Below are 25,600 nucleotides of genomic sequence, written 5' to 3' on the forward strand. Positions count from 1 at the left end.
CCCGCGGCCGCCGGCTGCCCGCCCGCCCGCTCAGCGCTGCCTCACCCCGCGGGCGGCTGCGTGCCGCCGCCGCTGCTCGGCGCTGCGCCGCGCTCCGCCCGCCCCCCGGCGCCACGCCGCCCCCCGGCCGCCCCCCGGCGGCCCCGCGCTGCCCCCTCGCTGCCGCCCGCGTGCGGGGCGGCTCGGAGCGGCGGGGCGCTAGGGCCGGCGGGGGCGCTGCTGCTGCTGCTGCTGCCCCTGCCGCGGGCGGCCGCCGCTACGCGGACCCATCCTCCTCCGCCTCCCCGCGCCACGGCCCGCGCCCTGCAGGGCAACAGCCGCGCCGCCGGGAACAGATGGGCACGGGGGGGGGATGGCCGCCAGGGAGGGGAGGGGCAAACCGAGGGGACGGGAGGGGCGAGGGCAGGCCGAGCCAATAGGGAGGGCGGAGAGCGAGGGGGGCGGGCACGGCGTGCTGGAGGGGCGGGGAGCGGGGTGTGGACAAAAGGAGGGAGGGCGGGGGGGCCGCGCACGAGGAGGGGGAGGAGCCGCTCCTCATCACAACAACAGGCGCCACACGCCCGCAGGACACGCCTCGTGGGGCGGGGACGGGCCGGGCCCGGTGCCGGTGGGCGGGACGGAGCCGCTCATTGCGGGAGGAGAGCGGCGGGATGGGGTGCAGCGCCCATCGGGGTGCACCGCAGCGATGGGACGGAGAGCCGCTGCTGCCCCCACACAGCCGCGTCCCGCCCCGCTTCCACATGCTGCTCACGCCGCACTCTCTCCCCCCGACGTTCCTCCCCACGTTCCCGCAGCGCCTGGTGCTTATCTCAGTGCTGCTGCTGTGTCCGGCAGCCCCGCAGTAACACCGCTCCGTCACATTAAGGATGTCACCGACCTCACCGAAGTTTCCTCACCGCTCGTTCGGTCCGAAGCGCTCCAGCCCTCGTTTCCCCTGCGTTTTTCTATTCGCGAATTAATTTGGCTCCCTCTATCGTCCCTGCCGTTGCCGTTAGGCTGCGTGCTCCCTGATATCGTTGTAACTGTAAAAATGAGGGCGTGAGATTCCCCGGGTGGCAGTGGGGAAGTGGTAGGAGGCAGCTGCAGGAGGACGGTGCAGGGAACGCTGCAGCTGTCACACACGTCACTGTAGGCTTAGGCAGAAAATTAGCAGCATCCTGCCACTTTCAGCTCACATCGTCTCTTAGGTGGTTACAAAGCATCTGCCTGGTGGGAATTTGGCCAGCCCTGACATGGCAAACCGTGTTTTTAGTAGGCTCCTCTTCTGCTGTGGTTCTGGCTCTTTCGCTGAATTTCTTTCTCTGTGCCTCAGAGTAAATCAATTCAGATAGATTTTTTCCCATCTCGAAAATGAGGGTTGTTGTATCTAGATACCCCAGGGAAGTTGTGAGGCTTAATTAGTTAATGCTAGTGCCTTGTCAGCTCTCATTACCATGGTATCTTGGTGTTTATTGCTTTGAAATTGTAAAATGCTACTTCCATGCTAAACATTGTTATTCTAGGTAAGGTGGAGCGACTGGACCCTGTTCCTCTGTGAGTACTAAAAGCTGATGTTCGGGGGGGGCGGACAAGATACGGAGCAGTCGAACTATTAATCTTCTAATGTAAACGTATTGGTGGCTGAACTATGGGGCACGTCTATTCTTTCCTCCTCCTCCTCCAAAGAACAGGCCTGTGAAGACACTGCTGGTCTGCTATGAGAATAAGTGGTAAAGCATAACAAATCCTGCTTCACAATTATGAGCGAATACATGCGCTGTGTCACAGAGAACCCAGAAGGGTTGAGGAGCTCAAATGGGCATCAGGCAGGCAGCCACCACAGTGCCAACACGGGGCTGTCCCTGTGGGTGCCATGAAGCATGCTAACCTGCAGCACCCAGCCCCACAACCCCACCTGCGAGGCAGGATGGCAGCCTGCACCTGAAGAGCATTGCTGAAGGTGCTGCACTGCCGGGCACACAACAGTCCTGTGCCCTGCTCTCAGTCCTGAGGTCCCTGAGCTGTGGGCTGAGGCCTAAAATGGCTCCTGGCCTTCTGCGCTGTGCTTCCAAGGCCTCAGAAAGGGGCCCCCAGGAGGCCACCATTTCCTGGGGAGCCTCTTTGGTTAGAGAGGCAGAGCTCCACTTCTCAGCTTTGCTTTCCCTCCCCTCTCTTTCTGATGTAAATAGAGCTTCTAAATACCCACCAGAACTCTACCCTCACCTTTCCACAACAGGCACTCCTTTCAACCATTTCTTCCTTCCCCACAAGAGACAGGCATGGTTGCTCTGATGTAGCATTACAGGAGTTGGGTTAAAAACAAAACCGAGCAAAAATTCATTTAGCAAAGCATTCGGATACCATTACAACAGAGATATTAAATGCAAACCAAACTGACACTCAGAATTCCCCCCACAGCCTTCCCAGCCCTGACTTTGAAGGCCATACTGGGGAGGACTATTAAGCCAAAACAAAAAAAGCAAGGATGGCTTGAAATACAACAGAACCAGCCAAATTAATTCCTTTGATCAAAGACGTGGGAAGGAAAGAGCTGGTGTAAGTACTGACCCTTCTTTAATGCTGTCAGCTTGCATCACACAATTATAGCTTATCCTGAGTTGGAAGGGACCCATAAGGATCATCAAGTCCAGCTCCTGGCTCCACACAGCACCACCTGTGTCCAAACTGTTGTACAAGTGATCTCACTGCCCCAAGAAAGCCCTCTGTGAATTGATATTAATGTTGGTTATAGCCACACACAGTTTTGTTAGCAGCTTTGTGTGAATGCCCTGAGCTTCCACAGGTAGGTACAGAGGCCACGTGCTGTGACAAAGAGCGAGGTGTGCTCACTGTGTGTATGCCATGGATCCAGACCCTCTCAGTCATGCCTTGGCAATAGGCAGAGCTCACTGCGTGCTTTGAAGGCCAGCGTGGCTGGAGCAGACAAGAGAGGTGGGCAGCTTCAGGAGGAGCTTTAAGCCCTCTCTATCCCTTCCTGCTGCAGCTGCCATGCTCTGCACTGCTGCTTTTTAAAACCAGAAGTGGGCACAGTGTTCTTAGTGCTTGCCGCCATTTAGTGCTCTTCACACCACCTCCAGGCTGCAGCCACAGCAGTTGCTCCCATTCCTCTCCCACCCTTCTCCAGATAGATGCCTTCTGTAGTTTAGCACCAATTCCCTAAAATCAATAATGACCTTTAGAGGATGAAGAACCACATGTCTATTTCTACCCTCCCACTTACCCTGCCTGCCTATTTTGAGTCACTCATGTACAAATACCTCCACTCAAAAGCTACAGGCTGGAGGAGGCAGCGATTGGCTCATCCTACACATGCAGGCTCAGCTGGAAGCACCTGGCCTGAAAAATGGTAGTAACACAGGGGGAGAGAAGTACACATAAACCTAACATGACCAAAAACACGCCTCAGATATTTCTATGAGACTGGTTCTGCTTTGCTCTCTGAAGTTACAGCTACAAAACCCAACTGGCAAACACCAAACCAAAGGCTGAGACCATTCTCATTGCACAGAGCCTCCTTCTGCTCCCATGTAGAAATACACTGGGATGTTGAAATCACAGCACTGTGCTTCGCACTGCTGTAGTGCAGCTCTCCCCTACCCAGAGCTCCCACTAAGCCTACAGCCAAGAGATGAAGCTAACCATACAAATACCACCCAGTCACACAACTCCAGCATGGCCGTACCTCCCAACTATTTATTCTGGAGCCATGTGGGGGTTAATGCTCTGCTTTCCCTATTGCAGAGTGACCCAGGTGGGGCTAATGAGCGCTTGCCTTGCTTGGCTAATTAGAGGCTCTGAGAGCAGCAGACTGTATTTCTAGGTGTGGGGCACTTGCACAGGGAATATACTGTGTATTTTGTTTCCAGTTTTGTTTCTCTCTTTAATCCTCCTCCTCCCCCCTATCCCCCCCTCTCCCTTTTTCCCCCCTCTTTGGTTGAATAAAACCTCTGGCAGAAGCAGCACAGCACAGATGGGAAAGAGAAGTGAGATGGGCTCTGCAGCACCCTTCTCTCCCTCCCTCCTCTAATCCGTATTGTTCTGGGGTTTTGGGAGAAGGAAGGAATGAAAGATGAGGAAGGCTGGGCTGTTTGTTTCCCTTCAGCATTAGATTTTTTGGTATTTGATCCAAATGAGCGCAGTCCTTTGGAGCCCAGCCCAAGTCTCCCTACTCTCTAACTCCCCTTTATCCAGCACCCATCACTCTGCAGTGCACTGAAGAATTACCCCTGCTGCTGGCTGCCTACTCTGCAGCTTCTGCTCTGCAGCACTCAGAGCACAGACTGTGCACAGAGCAGGTGGGCACAAGCTGGCCAGGAGGGACTTCAACTATTTAATCCTTACAGACTGGATTACAACCCAGCTGCTACTGGATGGTACTTGTTTTGTTTCTTGCTCCCGTGAACTGCATTTCCCTTGTTTCTCTTGCTGGTATTTAGTTCCCTTTGCATTGTTTTCCCTGGGCTTCTCCTTTGTCTCTTGCCCAGGGAAGCAGCACATCATTACAGCAGGTCTTCCTTCAGTGCTCTCCTCACCGAGGTCATTACAGCAAGGTTGCTGTTTGTCTGGGTGTGAGCCCTAGGAAGAAGCAGCTAATCAATTCAGCAAATCACCCGGGTGGTAACCCCACTGTCAGCTTGTTTTCTTCCCTTCCACTTAGACATCAAACCCTCTGAAGAGGGCTCCAGGGACCATGCGGTGCACGGAGAGCCGTTCCTCTGCAGGCACATCTGTGCCTCTCATCGCCGGGGCTTAGGGAATACTCTCATCAGAGTGGGAAGAGCTCTTTGGAGCCAACAGGCTGGCATCCTCCTCCCTCACCCTCCACAGAGCCTCTGCCCCACGGGGAAGTGAGCGCAGCAAAGTGTCCCTCGTGTTGCCATTCATGGGCAGAAGCTATCATGTAGCACACAGAGCTGGGCTGGCAATTGGCAATGTGCAAATGTTCTCCTGCCAAATGAGCCCCCTAAGGCAGCCCTTTGCTTTCACCCTCTCTTCTTCTGCCCCGTGACTTTGGGGAGCACAGCAGTCCAGCCCACACTAGGAGCAGCAAGGCCATATAGCTGGCTTTGGCAATTAAAGGTGTGGATGCTCAGTGCTGCCTGAGCTGGGCTGCTTGGTGACAGGGCTCCTTCAGAGGAGATCAGTCACATCTGAGAACTGTTCCTGTCACCAGCTCTCCCTTTGAAGGGTGGGGGTGGGGGCCTGCATCCTCCCCATGGCTTTGGCCGGCAATCTGAGAAACGTTGAGGATAGGAAAAGCTGAGCTGCCTTTGCTTTTCACAGATTGCGTGATGAATTTTTCATCTCCTGACTGAAAAGCAAGTTTGTAGCTCTGGCATCAGGGGGTTCCACATTAGTCTCGCTGTTGCTTTGGACTACATTTCCTCAATTCTCATGCTTACTAACCCTGTAAAATAAATGGGTGGCCTGAGGCTTTAGAGGGATTTTCCTCTTCATCCACCTCTACCTGTGTGGCAATATTCCTTCACGCTATTCCCATTTTGTCTATGGAAGTTGCTTCCCCTGTGTGGGAGAGTCTTAACAAAGTGCTGGAGGAGAGAAAGTGAGGGTGACCCAGCCCAAAGCAGTTCCTGTGACCCTGAGCTGTGCTCCTCTGCAGTGCAGGGTGATGTGCACCTTGGCCTTCTGCTCCCCTCCTCCCCTCCAGCCCCCATGTTGGGCTACCCCAGTGTCTGCTCTGGGTGCTGCTCACACATTGCTCACAAAGAACCAACGCGGCCAGCGGCATCAATCTGCTTTATGCCTTGCTGCTTTTAACGTGGCAGGGAAATACAAGGTGGAGTTTTAATTTGTCTAAATGCCTTTAGACAAGGTTAACACAACTCATCAATAAATGCCACTTTTTATTAAAGTTTTATTTACAATGTCATTTCACCAGGCTGGACAAGTCCCACCTCCTCAGTGTAGGCAGTGGAGTTCTTGCTTCAGCTGTGCTTCCTGGAACTCCATGGGGTTATGTCCATTAAGGACCTGAGGGCTTGCACACAGCCAAAGAGCCCCTCTAGGCTAAAGCGCAGTTCTCTCCTGTACACTGTGCTGCTTTCTATCCTCAGCATTGCTTTAAAACTTTGCTAAAATGCTGTTATGTTTATGCTGCTGTCAAATTCTCTGCTCACTTTCTTTTTCTACAGCAACTTTCCATTCTAGTGAGATCTTTGAAGCAGCAGAGTCTCATTGCTCCAGAAGGCACAGAGGTGAGGAGCAATTGCTTGCTACGATGCTGCAACCCATCCCCCCCTCTCCACTTCACTCTGCCTTCAGGAGGAACCAGGGAAGCGGTACCCAGCATCAGTGGCACCAAGCCTTTATCTCTGCCTTGCACAAAAGGGGCAGGGCAAGTAGCTGCCAAAAGCCTGCAGACAAGGAAAAGAAATGACAGCCAGCTCTAAATGGCATTTGCTCTCAGACCAAAAACCAAGAGGATAAAACAATCAGAAGCAAGGCTTGGTGAAAACACAGCCCTCAGTTCACACTTAATGCAGCTGAGTTTTGCTCAGGAAAACAGAGCTGAAGATCAGTGTGCCATGCACACTCTGGTTACAGTGTTGACTCATCCCAGCAAGGCTATTACTGAGCACAGTGAGATGAGGAGGTGGTTGTGGCCTGGGGACACTCACAGCTGCAGTGACCAGGGACAAACAGCTCCTCTGTACCAAGGCATGCAGGATGCCTGGGGCACGAGGAGGGAGGAGGAGTCTAGGCAGAGATGAGGTTTGCTGCGGGTGGTTGATGAGAGGGGGAGGCAGAGGGGAGAGCAGGCCCTAGCTTGGAAGCAAAGTGTATGGAATAGGAGGCAGGGAGCAATGGGATGTTTGAGTGGACCGCAGCTTTTAGGAAGGAGAATTTTGCCTTGCATGTTGCCTGGGGCTAGCGTCCTCAAAACCAAGCTGATCCACGGGAGGCAGTACAGCCAGCTGATGGACAGATTTGAGAGCCTTATTCAAGCTAAATTATCAGATAGCTGCAGATGTAGCTGAGGAGGAAGGACAGATGGACAAAGGCAGGCTGGGAAGCTGAGTGAGTTTTTGAATGCAGATGGAGCATCTTGTGGCTGAGCTGAGCATGGCGGTAGGCTGGGGAGCAGTGCTGCCAGCAGGTCCTGGGGCAGCCTGGCTTGGCTTCACTCTGCTGCAGCTCTCCAGCTGACTTCCTTGCTTGGCTACTAAATGGCCCATATTTTTGCCTGGCTGGGCACAAATGGGGGAAAAAAAAGGCAAAAACTCTCACAAAAACCAACCTGTGCCCAGCCAGACCAAAGCTGAAGTTATTTAGTGGACCAATGGGGAGGTTTTAATCATCCCAAACATCCTGGCGTGGTCTATTCTTAACACTAATTTAGAGCACCTAGAACTCTACATCGCTGCAGACTGCATGCTGGGAGCGGGGGCTGTCCCGTGGCCTTTCCCAGCTCTCATCGGATCAGATGAAGGAGAGAGCATCAGTCACATCAAAGAGGTGTGAAAAGTTGAAAATAAAAAGGTTGGCGTATGGAACTGAAACTGAGCTATGGGGAACTTGCCGCAGGCACCGTGCAGTGGCCTCTGGCTATTTAAAGCCCTGCATGCACCCACCGTGCAGCTGGGCACCAAGGGCTGCCTGCCTGCAGCTTGTGCTGCTGTACCACGGGGCTGTGGCCCTGCTGCAGGGCATCCCATTGTCCACCACACCCTGTCAGAAGGCAGTTGCCTCTGTGTTCCACCGCTGCAGCTTCCTCTGTGATCCGTCTCCAGCACCTGCTTTCCCACAGCTGGACAGCTTTCCAGCCCTGCCTGGTTTGGTTTTATGGTCCCAAACCCAAGCTTTACTGCTCTGAGATAATTTGAGCAACCCCCTTCCTTCCTTTATGTTGTTCCCTTAAGGTATTTATAGGCAGAACACTTGTCCCCACATTGCTGTCCCAGTGCACTCCTTGTCACCCACACTGGGTTGCTTAAACCATCTGACAGTGGCCACAGAGCACTGCATGGTGCTGCAGCATCTCTGGCCTCCCTGGTGTTGATGTTGGTGACAGCGCAGGGTGAGTGTGTAGGAAGAAGAAGAGCTGAGGTGGCCGCTGGGGGGGCCGCCCATCCCACAGCTCCATCTGTGGCAGCAATGCCAGCTGGTGAAATCACACTTGTTATTGGCCAGATCTGACTTTCTGTGCCTTGGAAGCGTTCTCTGTGATTGCCACAGGTTGTTATCAATAGTTCTCAACTTACAAGGTCTTTTATTCTTAATAAATAAATAAATACATACATACATACACACATAAAAATTAAAGTAGTTAAAATTTGGATTAAATTAAGCCGAGCGGGCTTTGTTCTCCCCTGGAAGCTGTTTTATGTAACATCTGTTTTGGATAAGTTTAAAAGCTCGGTGCATCCTGACCGAAATAAAATGGTGCAACCCCAACGCTTGCTGCGGTGTTTCAGAAACATCAGCACGTGCACCCCTCCGCTCGGCGGCATCCCAAACACGCTGGGCTGCAGCCAGCCTGCTCTATGCAGCTGGCAGGAAAAAGCATTCAGAGGCACCTTTACAAATCCCTTTATATTTTTTCCCCCTTCTCAGATAAAAAAAGCATTGTTAATTGCAGTGCTGGCGTTAACTAACGCTCGGCGCTCACGCCTGCGCCCCGCTTTCCGCTGACCTCCACCGTCGCCTCCTCCTCTTTATATATTCATGAAGCACAGGGACACAGCGGGTGGGGCACAGATAAATAAAAGCTGAGTGAGCTGAAACGGCACACAGGAAGAGGAACTGTGCATGCGGTGGTTCTCCGGGACGCAGCCCGCTGTTCGTCTGGGCCCTGCCGACTCGCTGGAGAGACTATAACCCCACTGTGGGGTGCGAGGAGAGGAGAGCTGCCCTGCGTGAGTCAGCCCAGGGACGAGGTGGTGCCTCTGGGGATGGTTCCTGCTCTGGTTCGGAGCCAGGCCCATGGTGCAGTTGCTTGTGGGGCTGAGGAACCCCATTGGGAGCAGGGCTGGAGGAGATAAAGGGCCCAGTGTATGTGGGGGAAGGTAATGCGGGACGCACACAGAACTACTGTGAAATACACAGCCATCCCCCAGCCTGCTTTGGTGTGGAGGGATGGGTGCACAGGGTCACTGGCGCTGACGGATTATGTTGCAGCTGAGCTTTTTTTGGGAAGGGCAGAGTTCTCTGAGTTCACATGTGCCTGTTGCCTGTGATCTCTTGCTGCTCCCGTGGGCTCCCTCCCACTCTCTTTCCTCGGAGGTTGCAAGGAAGGGCCATGTCTCTGGGGCTGCAGTGGGGTTTCCACCTGTAAATTAACCCCTCTAATAGGGGTGCAAGGAGGCCTTCTCCCAGCTGCAAGGAGTTAGCATTCAGGCAGCTCTGTGATTTGGTGCACCCTGTGTGATCCCAGAAGTCCCTTGGGCACCTTGTCCTCAGCACCCCTTGTTCTGAGGGGTTCTGTGCAGTTTACCAGCAGCATCCCAACCTTAGCAACAGCCAGCTCCAGGTCTGGGCCTTACCCATACCACATCTGTATGATGTGCTGCCTGATCCCAGGAGTAGCCTCTCCTCTCCACCCTGAACACCGCCTTGCCACAAGCAAGCAGCATTGCAGGGAAACGTGTGAATGCAGCTCTTGTGCATAGGGGACATCCCTACCAGATGTTCCCCCAGCACTAAGCATCCAATTAACCCACTGCTCCTGTAGGATGGACCAGCAGTTTCATTTCTCAATGGATTGCTGCTAAGATGTTGCCTCTGCCTTGTGCTAACACATTGACTTCTCCTTGTGCACCAGGTGGAGCTCCAAGATGAAGCCTCCATCTGGGCAAGGCATAAGGCTGGCGTGCCTTCTTGGCTTGGCTTCCTTCTGCCTTCCCATCCCGCTCTGGGAGGACCGAGCCTCCTTCATGCAGGAGGAGAAAGCCAGAATGACAGGGGGCAATTTGGTGCTGAGCATCCAGGAGCAGCAGGTCAGCACGAAGCTCGTCAACCTCAAGAAGAAGGAGGTCGCAGCAGCCTTGAACACAGGGCAGTTCCCTCCAAGCATGCACTTCTTTCGGGCAAAAAGCCTCATCGAGCAGAGCGCAGTGTTCAGCATCCTGAAGCGCATGCCAAAAGGTAGGCTTGGGCTTAATGATTGCTCACTGTACACATCCTCTTCTTGCCTTTTGCTCTCTGTGCCAGAGCTGGGAAAGAGCGTGGGATGCAGCAGAGCTCTGACTGCAGATGGGCTTCCCAGAGCTGGGAATAGTGTTGGCTGAGCAGTGTGAGGAGCCCTGCTTCTCAGCTGGGGGCAGGGGGAGAGGAAAAGGTGGCTAGATTGCATGAATGCTCATTTCCAGCAATTGTAGCATTCACCATAACTTGCAATATGGCTCTTTCAGCCTTTCAGAGGGCAGAGGAAGTTACGATGAAGACAGTCCTTTATCCACACATACATAATAGACTTGCTGCCAACCAAACATGCTCAGTACTCTGGGTTACGCTGAAAAGGGGGAGAAGATATTGCAGACGAATGGAAATCCAAACCACTGACACTGGGCAGCAGCAAGCCCAATGTCTCCACTTCTCTGAGCTGAACACGGTTCAGTGGAGAGGTCAAAGTAATTGCTGGAGAAAGACCTTGACTCCCATCTGGCTGCTTTCTCCTTCTGCATCTCTGGTTCAGTAAGGAAGCAATGAACAAGGTGCCTTCTTTAACTAAAGATAAAAGACAGCTGCACTGAAAGCTGCCTGTACCTCTGCAGCTGTGAACAGGCCCACCATTCCAGAAGGTCCCTTTTTAGACGTAGCTTCCCATGGCCTTGCCCATGTGGCTGCCTGAAAACAAGTTGGTGACTCAGTTGGAAGCACTTGGCAGTCAGATTTGTTTTTCATTTGTCAGGCAGTGACACTGGTGCACGGATAAGAGCTGCCCGCTCACCCCCCAGCGTCTCCCTCCCACTGTCCTGTGTGGGATGAGACTCTGGCTTGCATCATCCTGAGCAGTTACCGTAAGAGATTGGGATGCTAGAGTTGCCTTCATCTCATTGCTGGATTGAGTAGTAAGGAATATAAAAGTTGTCCTCTTTCTGCCTCAAGTGGAGTATCTTTGACACAGAGGAAGAAGCAAAACAAAAATCTAACACCTTTCAACCCATGATGCAGTAAAATAGGTTCGCAACCTTTGCACAAACTGTAGGTTTTAGGCTCAAAGTCACATCCTTGTAATTGCTTGAGCAGGACCTCAGCCTTGATCAGAACCTCTAGGAATTACTGTTGTTTCAATCACTATTGCCATTTCTTTTGCTCTTAACACAGGAAGAAGTGCAGCATTGTAGGTGGCAGGAGGATCTAGACAGTTGTGGCATGCATGTTCTGTCGCTCTGGTGAAGAGCAGTAGCTGCAGATACTCAGCATCTTAGCTTTCAGACCCTTTATAGTGAGGGATTATAGAGGCTACATATATATTATAATCAGTTTACTGCAGCTTAGAGTCTTGACATTTCAGTTTGTCCAATGTCACATGCATATTGGCCTTTGTTCCTGCTACTCATGTTCTCCCTTTACTCCTTAAGGCATCAAAGTTATTTAGATGATAACATCTCCCCTAGACTAATAGAGCACGTGTCTGTAAGACTTCAGCTTTACATTTTTCTCCCTTTACAAAGAGGAAGTTTATTTCAAGCATAAGAAGTTTCTGCAAAAAGAGATGTCACCAAAATGAATGGATGGGCTGAGTAAGGTGAGCACGCAGAAGCCTCCTGTGCCAGGAAGGCTGGCAGTTGCCAACATGCTGCACAGTAGCAGAGCATGCCAACAGCCCATGGTGCTGGCCAGCAGCAGATGCACAATACTGCTGTCAAGCTCTGCCTGCCCCATATCTCACGTGAGCATCCTCAGCACAGGGAGGAAAGGCAGCACTGTCTGTGCCGGGAGAGGTCAGCCACAACCATCTGGAAACATTTCTCTACACCCCCAGATGGGCAAACTCAAGCTTTCATGATGTTAAGCCTTTCTTCTGCTCCCCAAACATCATCTCATGCTGCTTGCTTTCCCTCTCCCCAGGTGCTGTCCTACACCTGCACGACTATGCCATGCTGAGCGTGGACTGGCTGGTGTACAATGCTACCTATCTCCCTGACTGCTACATCTGCTTCACCCACACGGGCACTGTTCGGTTTCACTTTTCCAAGCCTCACCCTCCTCACCCAGTGCCGGCCCAGTGTTCCCAGTGGGTTTTGCTGGAGACTTACCGAAAACAGCTGCACAATGTGACTGAGTTTGATGACAGGTGAGCAAGCAGGAGGTGTGGATGCTTCATGCTGGCATTGCACAACCAGCAGGATTGTTCTGGACCAGTTTCCCCATTCACTAGTTGCTCTGAAAGCAGGGGACTCTATTTCAAGCTGTGTGTACATAACAAGCAAACAGCAAAGAACTTGAGGCGTTAAGTAATGCGACAAGAAAGACATTGAGGCCCTGGAGTGTGTCCAAAGAAGGGCAATGCAAGGGAATCTGGTGAAAGGTCTAAAGCACAAGTCTTATGAGGAACAGCAGATGGAAGAGGGATTGTTCAGTCTGGAGGAGGGTCAGGGGAAACCTTATAGCTCCCTAAAAGAAGGCTGTAGTGAGGTAGGTGTTGACCTCTTCTCCCAGGTAACAGCAAGAGGATGAGAGGTAACGACCTTAAGTTGCTTCAGTGGAGGTTCAGGTTGGATATTAGGAAAAACTGATTTGCATAAAGAGGGGTGAGACATTGAAACAAGCTGCCCAGGGAGGTGGTGGGATCACCATCCCTGGAGGTGTTCCAGCAGGGAACAGGGCTCCATGGGGAAGGACCTTACCTCACCCAGCAGCCACCCCACATTTAATAACTTACAGGTGGGTGGGAATGGCCTGGCTCACCCTCCAGACATGGCGTCAGGAAGACCAAGCCTGATCTCCCCATCCTGGGTCCATTCATCTTGTGACAAGGACCTGCTGAAAGGCCAAGGGAAGCAAATGGTTCTACATTGTGTTTGGGGGCTGGATTGCATGCACTAAATAATGCATGAAGGCAGACACTGAGTGACGAGGGCAAAAAGAAACACTGAGTTGTGAGACAGTCAAGGAGCACTACTGTCTGCTGGGCTCCAGAGTCTGCTGGGTTCTGTGGAAAAACATAGTGTGTGGTATAATTTAATTAAAGACAGTATTGTGGAGCAGGTACTTGAGGGGAAAGTAGATGAAGGTGACATGGGTGACCCTAATTATGGCACTTCTTGAGCGAAACTTCATGGCTTTGGCCATGTGTGTGCATGTGCTTCTAAATCAAGACCTCCTAGGTCCATACCCCTCTGCATGGAAGGTGTAGGGTTCTGTGCTGCAGCATGGGAAGGAGGTCAGGCTGTAGGCTGGGTAGTTATCAGGTCAGCTTCTGTCCTACACAGGTGTTGGCACTTCCAGAATGGAAGGAGAAGATTGCTGNTTGGCACTTCCAGAATGGAAGGAGAAGATTGCTGGGCTTAGAGCTCCCAGCCTTCCATATCTTAAGGCTCTACTACCCTGACTCATGGTGGACAAAATAAAATTGAGTGAGAAGTCACATATTCACATCTTCCAAAAAGAGAATGGGTTCCTCATTCCTTCAGTTTCTTCTGGGAGTGATGAGGAAAGACCAGCAGTCATCAGCCCCACTGGGAGACTCACAAATAATGTGCAAGAGATTAGATGTCAGAACAGCTCCACTTCTTTAAAGCACAAGAAATTGCTCTGGGTATCTCAGACCCTTGTGTAGACCTACCCCAAGTTGCATTTGGGTTTATGTATTTATGTAGTGTGATGTCCCTTCCTGGCAGAAGCTATTGGTCGTGGCATCCTGCACATGGATCTCCTACATCCTGGGTGCTGGACTTAAGTTGTTCCTTATTTCCTGCCTTTCTGTGCTCACTGCAAAACTGCAAAGGAGTCACTGCACATAGTGTGCAAGCACAGGAACAACAGCCTCACTGAGGCTCTTATTTCGATCTTATCCCTGGGTGCTAGTCTGAGGGGTAGGAATGTATTTGGCCGCCTGAAAATAGGTCTCTAGCCAGGAACTGGCCCCAGTCTGTTCTGCTTCTCAGTTCCTGGAAACCCTCCCAGCCTCTCGAACATGTGCATCCCAGGCTACCTCCCTTCCTGCGCTCTTCTTCGCCCTTGAGCACTGACAAGCTGAGGGAAAGCAGATGTCGGAGAGAGGAGCAGATAGATAGTTGGGTGCTTTCAAGGAGCTGTTGAGTGCACATAGCCATTGGGAAAGGGTTTTCCGACAGGACAGTGTGGATCAGCAAATGTGAAGGAACAGGGCGAATGTTTCCCAGAGCCTGCACTGCACCTCTCTTCCCTTCCCGTATTCATGGCCAGGAAGGGTGGGAGGAAGCCATGTAACATTTCTTCTGCTCATATCCACATATACATGTACATTTGTATGTGTATTGGAAGTCAGTCTTTCTGTTTGTTTGCCTCAAAAGAAGGTTTTGTCATTCATATCCAAAATGCAAGTCTTATGGGCCAAGACCTGAGAGTATCCTGTTACTGGTTAGCTTCCAAAATGATGCTGTTGGGTGAGTCAAGACACCACGCGTTAGGAGACAAAGAAAGGCAGGAAATTTTGCTTAGAGATTTAAAAGAATCCTCACTTATTTACTTGTCAATCAATTAGGACACAGAAGAATGCCATTTTTTTCCCCTCAAAAAGCAACACAATCACCACAATCTCTAAAGTGAGGGCTGACAATGGGCAAACCCCCAGATATTTAAGGGAAGCGGCGCTGATATGCCAGATATTTGTGACCCCCTCTGCCTGGGGGTGGGGGCCATGCCCCCCGGCACAGCTCCCTGTCGCAAGGATGAAGTCATCTGCAAGCAAGCTGACACGTAGCTCGAGCTGCGGGAGAATCCCCTGGGCACCAGCAGACCTCCATCACCTCCCCTCTGTGCCCTCCACTGCCTTATCTCAAGGAAAATAGGGCAGTAGACGCACACAAAAAGTGTACACAAAACCCCACCAGAGAAACAAAGCACTCCACTCTCTGTACAAGTCTCCCCTTGGGGAGAAAAGAGGGGAAGAGAGAGAGACAGAAAGCGAATGAGCCACATGTGACAGATGTTAGCCACTCTATTTAATGCACCACTGGAAGACATTCAGATACTATGGCGAGGAGCGAGATATAATTACCCGTGGAGGAGAGAAACAGAAGCAGGAAAAAGATGCTCTTTAAAAACAAGACAACATACCACTCGCTTCTGCATTATACAGTTCAAGAAAGCAAAACAGTTAAAAAATAGCAGGAAAAGAGAGAAGCAAAAGTGTGGTCGAAAACGAATAATCCTGAGTTGATTGTTTTTGTTGTGCCCCTTTGGGCATACGCATCGCAATAGCATCGTTCACTGCCTATATGACATGACATGGGAGGCTATTTGTAGTCTGCACCTGATCACTGGCTGGCGTCCATTCTGGGAAACAAGCAAAAGTGTCTTTATGAAGCTTTGCTTCATCTGCATGAGCTCCTCATGGCGAAAAATTATCAGCCCAAACCCTTAGGAGATTATCGGGTTATCAAGGCTGGGTCAGCACTGCACCATAAATCTTCAGCAGTTATAGGGATCAATAATCGGTCTCAAAGGAAAGGGGGATTATGAAAAAAACGTTACTTGATTGATGTGCTTTTAGGAGCAGGGTGGTGTGAGGATTTATATCCTAAGAGCACAGGCTGGGTAAACAACCTTGAGTCCATACAGCTCGAGTTTAAAACATGGCACGAGGTGGTGGGGAGCCCAGCCAGGGCTGGGGTGATGACAGCAGGGAGCACCGGCACATCTGTCTTCCCAGAGGCTTGCCAAGGTGCCTGGCTCTTCCCATGCTGCTTCTCCTCAAGCACACCCTCTCACTGGTAGCCAACAATGGCTGAGCTCCTTACAGCTACCCCAGCTCTGTGGTGACGCTCCAGCATCCTTCCCTGAGCTGCAATGGCATAGCACCACAGAGCATCACCCTTGAGCTTCTCTGCCAAGTCACATCACTCACTGGACTTATCTAGGGATGTCAGCCTTGTGCAGTAGAGACACCACTCCAGTGCATAGGAGGGCTGAGCTGAAGGTGCTCTGAGTTTTTTGACTGGCTGGCATTTCAAAGCTCATCCTCAACGCGATCCAAATATCTTTTCTTATGTACAATTATATTTCCGAAATAGTTCCCAGCAAAGAAATTAGCTGAGCGATGGAGAAATGAAGCCGCAGCTGCAGGAATAGGGCCCTGAGGGAGGGGAGTGGCAGCCAGCAGGCAGGTGCTGAGGAGTCGGCTCCATTGTAAGGTTGGGATGGAGGGATGAAAAAGGATGTCCCATGTCTTAGTTTATGGGTCTGGTTCAAATCATGTCTGTGGGAGGGAGACTTCAAACACTAAACGTTATTAAAAAATAGTAAGTGCTGTCAAGGGATGCCAGGTTTGTTTCAGCGGAGGGGAGGAAAAGCTTTCTGGTTCTCTAATATTTCCTCTCTGCCCATATAATCTGGCACATTTTGATAAAAAGAAGGTACCGGGGAAAGTTACATGTTAGAAGTCATAATGATGCTGGTCTTGGCATCTCCTGAAGACTGCCCAGTGAACAGATGGACAGGTGTCAAAATACTTGACATGCATTTAAGATGGGAGAATATACGGTCTGTGGGAGTAACACATTAGCCAGCCTTGAGATTAAGAATACTCTTGGATATGAATGACCCCATCTCCAGGGATGGGGCATCCACCATCTCTCTGGGCAACCTGCTCCAGTGCTTCACTGCTCTTATTGTAAAAAGCTTTTTCCTTATATGCAATCTAAATCTCCCCTCTTTTAGTTTGAATCAATTTCCCCTTGTCCTATCACAACAAACCCTGCTGCAGCAGGAGCTTCTTTGCTTCTTCCCTTGGTTCTCCTCTATGAACACATCCCTCTCTTTGCAGGCTGAAAGCCAGCTGACTTCCCCTCTCTCCTGATTCTTCCTCGTCCCTTTCCCCTTTTCTGCAGCTTGCTGAGAAACTTGACCCTGGTGACGGATGCCCCGGAGCTGGCCTACCCTTCCCAGGCCTTCATCTGGAAAAGGTTTGAAGAAATCTTTCTCATCGCTTCTGGACTTATCTGCTATGCACCTGTGTTCAAGGCCTATTTCTACCAGGGGCTGCTGGAGCTTTATGAGGATAATATACAGTATGTTGAGATAAGAGCTATCCTGCCTGCGGTATGTATTTTTTGGCCTCTCTACTATTCCTTTAAGTTTTTATCTCTCCAAAACTTTTCTCAAGCCTTAGCTTGATTTAGTCCTTGGATGTTTGCATACCTGGCCTTGTCAGGGTGCTGGAAGAGCTTTATCATATTCCAAGGTTTTTGCAGGAGATTTGCATGCTCGAGGGCCTGGAGACGAGAGATGCTTTGTTCTTAATGGTTAAGGAAGATACAGACTGTGGCAACAGTACAAACTGTTTTGTACCATCTGACTGGGGCTGTGTCTGATCTTGCTGGTTGGGAAGATGCTCAGTCTGTGCCAGAATCACCTGTTCTGGAATACCTTCCCACCTGGAGCAGAGACTTATAATGGAACATCTGCATTATTTTAAGCGTACGGCTTATTTCAGAATGACTTATCTGAGCAGGATACTGTACCAACTGCAAAACGTAGTCTCCCACTGCAGACAACCTAACATTCTGGCGAGGCGACGCTCCTTGTGTTGTTGCTAGTGCTAAAGTCTGCTGGTGCCAAGTCAGACTTCCTGCTGAGAGCCAGCCAGGCCATCCAGCAGACACCTTCCCAGCACCCTGAGCTCACTGTGGCTGCAGCAGACCCCCATGCTCAGTGGCTGTTTCCATTTCCCAGACATTTTCCACCCAGCTCTTTAAGCAGAGCACGAGGGGAAAGCAAGGCAGCTGCATGCCTGGGGGCCCTCTACCATGCTGGGGCAATAGCACCCGCGCTGCAGGAGCTCGCCTTGCAACAAAACCTGCCAGGAGCAATCACTGAAGTAAAGTAAATGAAAGCTGGGATTTAGTGTGAAACTGCAAACACTGCAGAAAAGCCCCCCAGCTGTGTTTGCAAGTTCAGCTGTGCAAAGCCTCAGCTTCCCATGAGTAGTGGCAATGGAAATGTCGCTATGATATTTGCAGCCACTCGGGTGCTGGCAAGGAGATGGCAGGAGGTGATGGGGCACCGGGCTTAGTGGTGGGCAGTGCAAGGCAGCAGCACAGAGGGCTGAGCGTGGGGAAGATTGGTTCTTGTAGCACAAACTGGGGAGAAAGACTGTTCCTTACTTGCTGTAATAAAATCTCTCCTCTAACTCCTGCTTACCACGTGGCCCACAGGTGTACGAGCTCGACGGCACTCGGCACAACAAGTCCTGGTCGGTGGCGGCATACCAGGAGGTGAGCAGGCGGTTTGCACAGGAGCACCCCGATTTCCTTGGAGCAAAGGTCATCTTCGCAGCGCACAGGTAGAAAATGAGAGCAATCCAAGCAGAGCTTTCCAAGGGGTGGGCTGTAAATGCTGCCATTGCTTAGCAATGCCACACCTGTGGTTCTCCCCTGGGGATGAGAGGATCGAGCTAGGGGAAGGCTTTCACATGGTCGCACTCACCATCCTCGTGGAACTGAGCAGGGACAGCAGTGCCCAAGTATGGGCACAGGGCATGGTGGAGGTCCTCAGAGGACCCTGTGAGTGCTGTTCCCTGGCAGCCTACATATGCTATGTTCGTGCTGCTGCTCACAGGCAGGCACAGGGCTGTTCTCCAAGTCACCCAGATGCTACAAAGTCACGTGAGGTCATCCTGAGCAAACACAACATGCCTCTCAGTAGCACTTACTCTATCTCAGCACAATGCAGTTTCCAGTTCAGAGCAGCTTGCCTCTGGCCAGTGTGGGTATGGACAGGGCCACTCTGAAAACATGTTTCTATGTGCAAGTCCAACAGGGCTGGGGGAAAGCTAAATTTAAAGCTACTGACATGAAGCTGCTGTCCCAACTCCCAGTAAAATGGTAGAGAGGCAACAAAAAAACCCAAAAAGACAAAAACAAACAAACAAACAAACCACCCTTTTTCTCTCCTTGATACAGTATTCCTTTCTTGGTGTAAAAGAAAAGCCAATGAGTGTTAGCCAAGCATGCTTCACCTCAAGTGATGGAATTGTCTATCCAGGCATTTCCTGGTCGTTCCTTTTTCCTCATTCCAGAGGTTTCCTTTCATAATAATCAATTTTCTGCTGCTGTCGCTCTGGAGACCTGAAGCTGGTTGTCAGATTCAGGAGCAACTTTGCATTTTGGAAATAGCCCTGAGGGTCCCAGTTCATACTTCAGACAACTCCAAAGAAGACAGGCCTGTGGATGTGAGCTTGCTCATTGCTTTCTCTCTTGTGCTTTTTAGGATGCTGAATGTTTCCCAGATAAAAGAAACCATCATCACCGCCATGGAACTTAGAGCCCACTTCCCAGATACCCTGGCAGGCTTCGACTTGGTAAGTGAATTTCTTCTGTGGCTTTGAGTTAACCCTTAGGGGTGCAATGTAACTATGTGTAAGTATGGCATGTGTTATAGCAGAGCCTGATCCTCTGCCACTGTACTGAAATCAGTGTAAACAAGTAGAAAATCTTCTAGCTAAGGATATTGTTGTCATTAATTGACCCCCCAAAAAACAACAGAAAACCCCAACCCTGAATCAGCCCCATAGCTCCCACTCAGAACAGAGCATTGTACTTTTGGTGCAGTTGGCACCACGTGGTGTTTTCCAGCTGTAGGACCTGGCATCTTCCTGGGCATGTTCAAAAACACTGCTTTTCTTTCTGCTCCCCAGGTTGGCAATGAGGATCAAGGTCATTCTTTATGGGAGTTTAAGGATGTCCTGACCATCCCATATTCCCTGGGGGTCAACCTGCCTTACTTCTTCCATGCTGGAGAGACAGGTAAGCATGAGGACTCAAGGCCTGTTGCTGCTTACAGAGGTAGGAGTAGCAAGGCTGGCTGTATCAAGATGGTGGGTGTGTGTGCTGTGTTATCCCTATGTTTCTCCTCATACTAGCTTGTGGCTGTAGCATTCCTGCATGACGCCTCCGCTACCTGTGTAGACTTTATGCTGGTCAGTATCTCTGTTCTGTGTGTAATGTAGAGTCACTCTGCAAGGGCTATTACTGCTGCTGGTCCCAATACATTATTCAGTCAATATGGATCGTATTTATCCTAACTTTGAATGACAGCTGTGTCTGACTACAGCATTACACTTATTAAACGTTGACATCTACACTGAAAATGTCTAAATCTCAACTAGTTACCCTGGGCTCCCTTCACATCCTCACCTTTAAGGTGCACTGCATCTCATCCTAATGCACAGCCATTCCCTAGAAATCAGTACTTATCTCCCTTGACTGTGAGCAGAGACCAACACGATTAGCTCAGCTGTAAGAGAAATACTGTGAACATTCACTGCCAGGTGAGATGAGTGGCTCTATTGATGCTGAGCAGTGCCATGGGCAGATCTGAATTCCCGTTTCACTGAAAATGCAAAGTTGGAACACGGAGCATGAGCAACCCTCTCATCTTGCAACCAAGATATGCATTAAGAAGATCATCTAGCAGTTTAAGAAGATGCATTTCCTTGTAGCACTGCAGTGAATTTTGCCTGTCTCTGTTCAGACTGGCAGGGCACCTCTGTAGACAACAATGTTCTGGATGCTCTGGTATTGAATACCAGCAGGATTGGCCATGGACTTGCCCTCACTAAACACCCAGTAGCCAAAAATTTGTCTCTGAAGAGGGATATTCCTGTAGAAGTCTGTCCCATCTCCAACCAGGTATGTTGGTAAAAGCTTAGGTCTGGGGGCTGGGTCACTGGAATGGTATCTGCCATTCCAGGTGCCTAAAGAGACATAATGGAAAATTCTTTAAAGCTAGGAGGGCTGGAAGGTGAGAAGCCAAGACAGCAACTGGAAGGCCTTTTGGTTTGGTAGAATTCATATCTGAGGGAACTCTTCTGCTACACATTATTATTTTTCACTCAGAGGGTGGTGAAGCACTGGAACAGGTTGCCCAAGGAGGCTGTGGATGCCCCATCCCTGGAGGCATTCAAGGCCAGGCTGGATGTGGCTCCGGGCAGCCTGGTCTGGTAGTTGGCGACTCCGCCCTTGGCAGTGGGGTTGAAACTAGATGGTCATTGTGCTCCTTCCCAACCCAGGCCATTCTATAATTCTATGATTAGCATGATGCACGTTGTCCCCTGGGCACAGATGTTCAGAACAGAGAGATGCTTTGGTGGATGGAGGGAGAGGATTCTGACACCAGCTCCAGATGTCCCAGGCTAAATGTCAGGGCAAAGGTGTAACCAAAACACTGCTCCCGAAATGCTCACATTTCAATTACAATAAATAAACAGATGTTATTCACACTGCTAGCTTTGATTTTAGGGAATTAATTTAAGAAACCAATCTCCTCATATGGTCAGTGGAGAAAAGTAGGGTCCTCCTGCAGCAATTTGGAGCACAATACCTAATATGCTTTGAATAGCCCTCAGGCTCCTCCCCAGTGTCTGCCTGCTGACCTAAGCAGCTACATCAGGTACATGGTGTGATGGGTACAAACATGGCTACAGCCATAACCTGACGTGGTGTTGTCTTCCCACCAAGGTGCTGCTGTTGGTGTCTGACTTACGGAGCCACCCCGCAGCCAATCTCATAGCTGAAGGGCACCCTGTTGTGGTCAGCCCTGATGATCCCTCCATCTTTGGGGCAAAGGGTGTCTCTTATGACTTCTACGAGGTGTTCATGGCCATTGGAGGGATGAATGCTGACTTGAGGACCTTGAAACAACTTGCGCTCAACTCCATAAAGTAAGTTCCTCACCCCTCTCAGCTCGCCATAGCAATGCTGAGGAACATCAGCCAGCTCTCAGAAAACCCACCTCATTTGGGTTTTGATCACAATCTCCTCTGCCACATGACCCAAGCTTCTGTTTATCCAAAGCCTCCTCTGCATGTCTTCTCCAGGAGGAGGACACAGGAACCCCCCATCTGTGCCCTCGAGTGCTTTTCTCTGTTCCAGTGTCTCATTTTTTTCTCTCTTTTTCCATCCTTTGCAAAGTTTCCTCCAGTGCCTGGTACTGGGTAGGGGAGAAGCGGTATGTCCTTGGACCATTTGCATATTTCTACTTGAATTTGACTTGTCCTGGCATTTGCCATGACCAACTGGGGAAACACAAGAAAACAATTTAGCAGCTTGCAGTTTGGCTGTATTCAACCACTTTTTCTGTTTCCCCAGACAGCTATGAGTGTCCAAAAATAGTTTGATTACGGTGCCCAGGGCCTTTCTCTGCATTCCTAGAATTGTGTCTGCTTGCCAAATCCCATGCCAGTCCCAAATCCCTGCATGGTCAGGAAGACAACAAACATTCCTACTGATTTGGATCAACCCTAAGGGGCATCTCAAAGCAGCAGCAAAACTATGTGTTCTGTATGAGGCACTGGGTACTGCTAAGGGAGCCCTCAGCTTACGGAGGTTGAGCTGGTGTGTTCTCACAGTGCAGCATTCAGTCAGTAGCTGTTGAAATGGCTGGGACACAGTGTTACACTGAGCAGCAGAGGTAAGTCCCCAAGGGGTTAATCTGTTGCTGCTTCCTGCCTTTTCATTGCGGTCACTGATCTTGGAATAGCTGCCTCCTTGACTTCTGTCTGATACAGGCTTTTCAACTCCTTGCAGATACAGTGCCATGCTACCGGATGAGAAAGCCAAGGCCAGAGAGGTCTGGCAGAAAAAATGGGACCAATTTGTGGCTGATCTCACTGATAGCTCGTTGATGGAGCTTTAGAAGGGAGGACACCCATCTCGGAAGGCATTTGGCAAGCCAGAGAAAGCCAGGCTTGTTGCTGGGAGGCAGCCTGCTTCTTCCACGTGACTTGAGCAGATGAAGGAACCCCTACGTCTCAGCCAGCCCTGGGCGATGTGGTTAAGCTGAGCTTAATGCTAGGAATGAGCTGTGTTATCCTGGGGAAGTCAAGGTCCACAGGTAAAATGAAGCAGCAAGCCTCTGGAACAACACCAGCAGAGTATGCCACTCAAAACAGTCAAAACAATTATAAGTCACCTGTGACCAAATCCTGACATCCTTATTCAGGAAAAATATGCCTTCTAATTAGACTTAATGGGTCATCGCCAACATGAGGATCCCTGAATTTTGCCTTATCGTTACAAAATGCAGACCTTGTCCAGAAACAGCTAAGACAAACATCCAGCCATTTGGGCCACTGACCTCTGGGAGAGCAAGGACTGAAAATGACTCTTGTTATGTTTAACCCTGGGCCTGCTGCCAGAATAGCACTGCTGGGTGGAAGAACCAGTTGTAGGCTTGACGTCTGCTATTTCAGGACCTACCACGGCTGGAAACAAGCAGATGGAACCATGCAAATGTTCCCAGACCGTGTAAGGTTGGTTGCACGGAGATCAGAAGGACAAAAAGGGGTGCTTCATTTCCCTGTGGTTGTTTAATTTTCTCTTCCCTGCGGAATCCTTTCCTGTCTTCTGGCCACAGGGAAGCTAAATACTTTGTATCTGAGAAAACCCACCCTGGCTTTTCAGATCATGTTTGACTAAACACTCATTCTGTCCTGCAGTGTGTTAACATAGGCTCTGAATTTATAAGAAGTGCTTTTTGATATCAAGTGGTTCCACTACTGGACTTTGTTGCCTTATTCAGCCCATTCACCTTGGTGAGAACCAGTCTCATACTGTGAACCTCCAATTCTTTCACTTGGACCTTTGTAGTTGCCAGTATTTTCACTCCCTTTAAGCATCCTGCTAATTGTCCCCTGCTTGTTGTTTATTTCCACTAACCTTGGTTAAAACACCTTAGCAGGAGACAAATATACTCATTACAGAAGTGGATCAAGCAGTGCAGCCCACATATCCCTTGCATGCTCAATGTTAAATGGCCCACATTTCACATGCTGCAAGCTTCTGTCTAGTAATCCAAGACCAAACCAACAAAAACTCACTGCAAAATGAAGGCAGCTGGATTGCAGAAGCCAGTGAGGCAAGCCACTGAAAGCAGAAGTAGAAGCCAGTCACTCACCACGTGGAGCAGGTGGGCTCTGTGCTGGGCTTTAGTGGGCTTTTCCAACCAGCTGCCTTCAGCTCCAGCTCTACCCGCATGACCCACACCTTCCTCTTGTCTCCCCACAGCCGATATTTGCTGTTCAGGTGAAACCTGACTGTACAGGCCTACGTTCAGACTTATGATCTCCTGCCGTTGAAGGTGTCCATCTGAGGGTTGGTCAGATGGCTGCCAGTCTGTTTCTATACAATTAATACCTAGGTCCCTGATCACATTTAATGCACATCATATGTAATGCTCTCATGCACAATTCCTTCTGAACACGGTATTCATTTAAATCACGAATCCATGGCTGTTTTGTGGCACAGCAGCTCACATTGCCTTTAGAGCGCTCCAGTAAATGAAGCGTTTACCTCCTAGTCATTCACCAACAGAAAACTGCTGATCCAGCACTACAAGTTGCTGTCAAAAATCACACCAACAAAAACAGAGAAGTAAAACAGTTGGTTGAAAACAGAGGTAGGCCCAAGGCCTCCATCACCACAGTGGGACCACACAGAGGCCAGGTGCTATACAAACCCTTCCATCTGGCCATAAAGCACAGGGTTGCTCAGCCTGAGGTAGTTTTTTCCGCCGCAAATCGCTGAATTATTCTCTTTCTAAGCAGCAGAAGGACATTTCCTTGGCCAGAAACTTGCAGCTCTAATTGGCTAAGTGCTTAATTCCTTTATTTAAAGGTTCTGCAGCAGTTGCAATGATGGCAAGTGGATCGAGTATTTTCTGCCCGCTGAGGGACAGGCAGGTGAAGGGTCTGGCTCTCAATTCTCCTGGCCTGTCATTTTTATCAGGCCGTGTCCTCCCCCTAGGTCATTATGGGATAAGAAAGGCATTTTACTGTATTTTCTCAACCTCTCCGTTGTCCATCATTCCACCAGCAGCCTGCAGCAGGGAGGGAGAGGAGATAAAGCCGGGGGGAGGGCTGGCTCAGCCCACTGGGGCCTCTACAGAAGAAAAGCAAGGGAAGGTGGGCTGCTTCCAAGGAGGGTGTTAGAAGGTCAGTAAGGGGGTGATGACAGGGCTGAGAGCCCTGGGAAAACAGAGCTGCAGGGTTTACACAGAAACCAAAGGAGGAGGCTGTGGGTAACCAACTGCTGTGCTTGTCTTTAAAGCAAAGGGGGCGGGGAAACAGAAGAGGGGAAAAAAGAGTCTCCCATGGGCTGGCTTGAGAGGGAATGGCGTGGGGCACTGGGGGTGTTAGGGATACAGCTGGCAACAGATGTGCCCTTAGAAGGAATCCTCAGGGCCATGCAGAGCCAGAGCTCCGGGTAGCAGCACCGACAAAAGCCTCATCTCCAAGGGAAAGTCAGGCCAGCATTTGGCACAGGGATGGGCCCACTGAGGCCTGCTGCAGCCGGCTGGGCAGGCGCTCGGCAGCCAAAGTGGGTACTGCAGGGTGTGGAGCTTGGCAGCCATACTGCTGCAGGCCTGGCTCCGTGTGCCAGGCCCAGCTTATGCCTGACCGCTGGCAAACTCCCTTGTGGGGCTTTAAAAATAA

At 50.5% G+C, this 25,600-nt stretch overlaps 1 protein-coding gene across 1 annotated transcript; it reads left to right on the forward strand.

Moving 5' to 3' along the window:
* Positions 1-8,606: 8,606 nt before the first annotated feature.
* Positions 8,607-23,662, forward strand: ADA2 (adenosine deaminase 2). Its single transcript, XM_015865234.2, has 10 exons — positions 8,607-8,876; positions 9,782-10,104; positions 12,034-12,259; positions 16,998-17,208; positions 18,324-18,451; positions 19,378-19,468; positions 19,805-19,913; positions 20,641-20,798; positions 21,627-21,829; positions 22,695-23,662. Exons 2-10 carry the CDS (start codon positions 9,795-9,797, stop codon positions 22,801-22,803), a joined length of 1,545 nt encoding a protein of 514 aa, XP_015720720.1. The 5' UTR covers positions 8,607-8,876; positions 9,782-9,794; the 3' UTR covers positions 22,804-23,662.
* Positions 23,663-25,600: the final 1,938 nt, after the last annotated feature.

This window comes from Coturnix japonica, chromosome 1 (genome assembly GCF_001577835.2).
Source record: "Coturnix japonica isolate 7356 chromosome 1, Coturnix japonica 2.1, whole genome shotgun sequence".
NCBI classification, from domain to species: domain Eukaryota; kingdom Metazoa; phylum Chordata; class Aves; order Galliformes; family Phasianidae; genus Coturnix; species Coturnix japonica.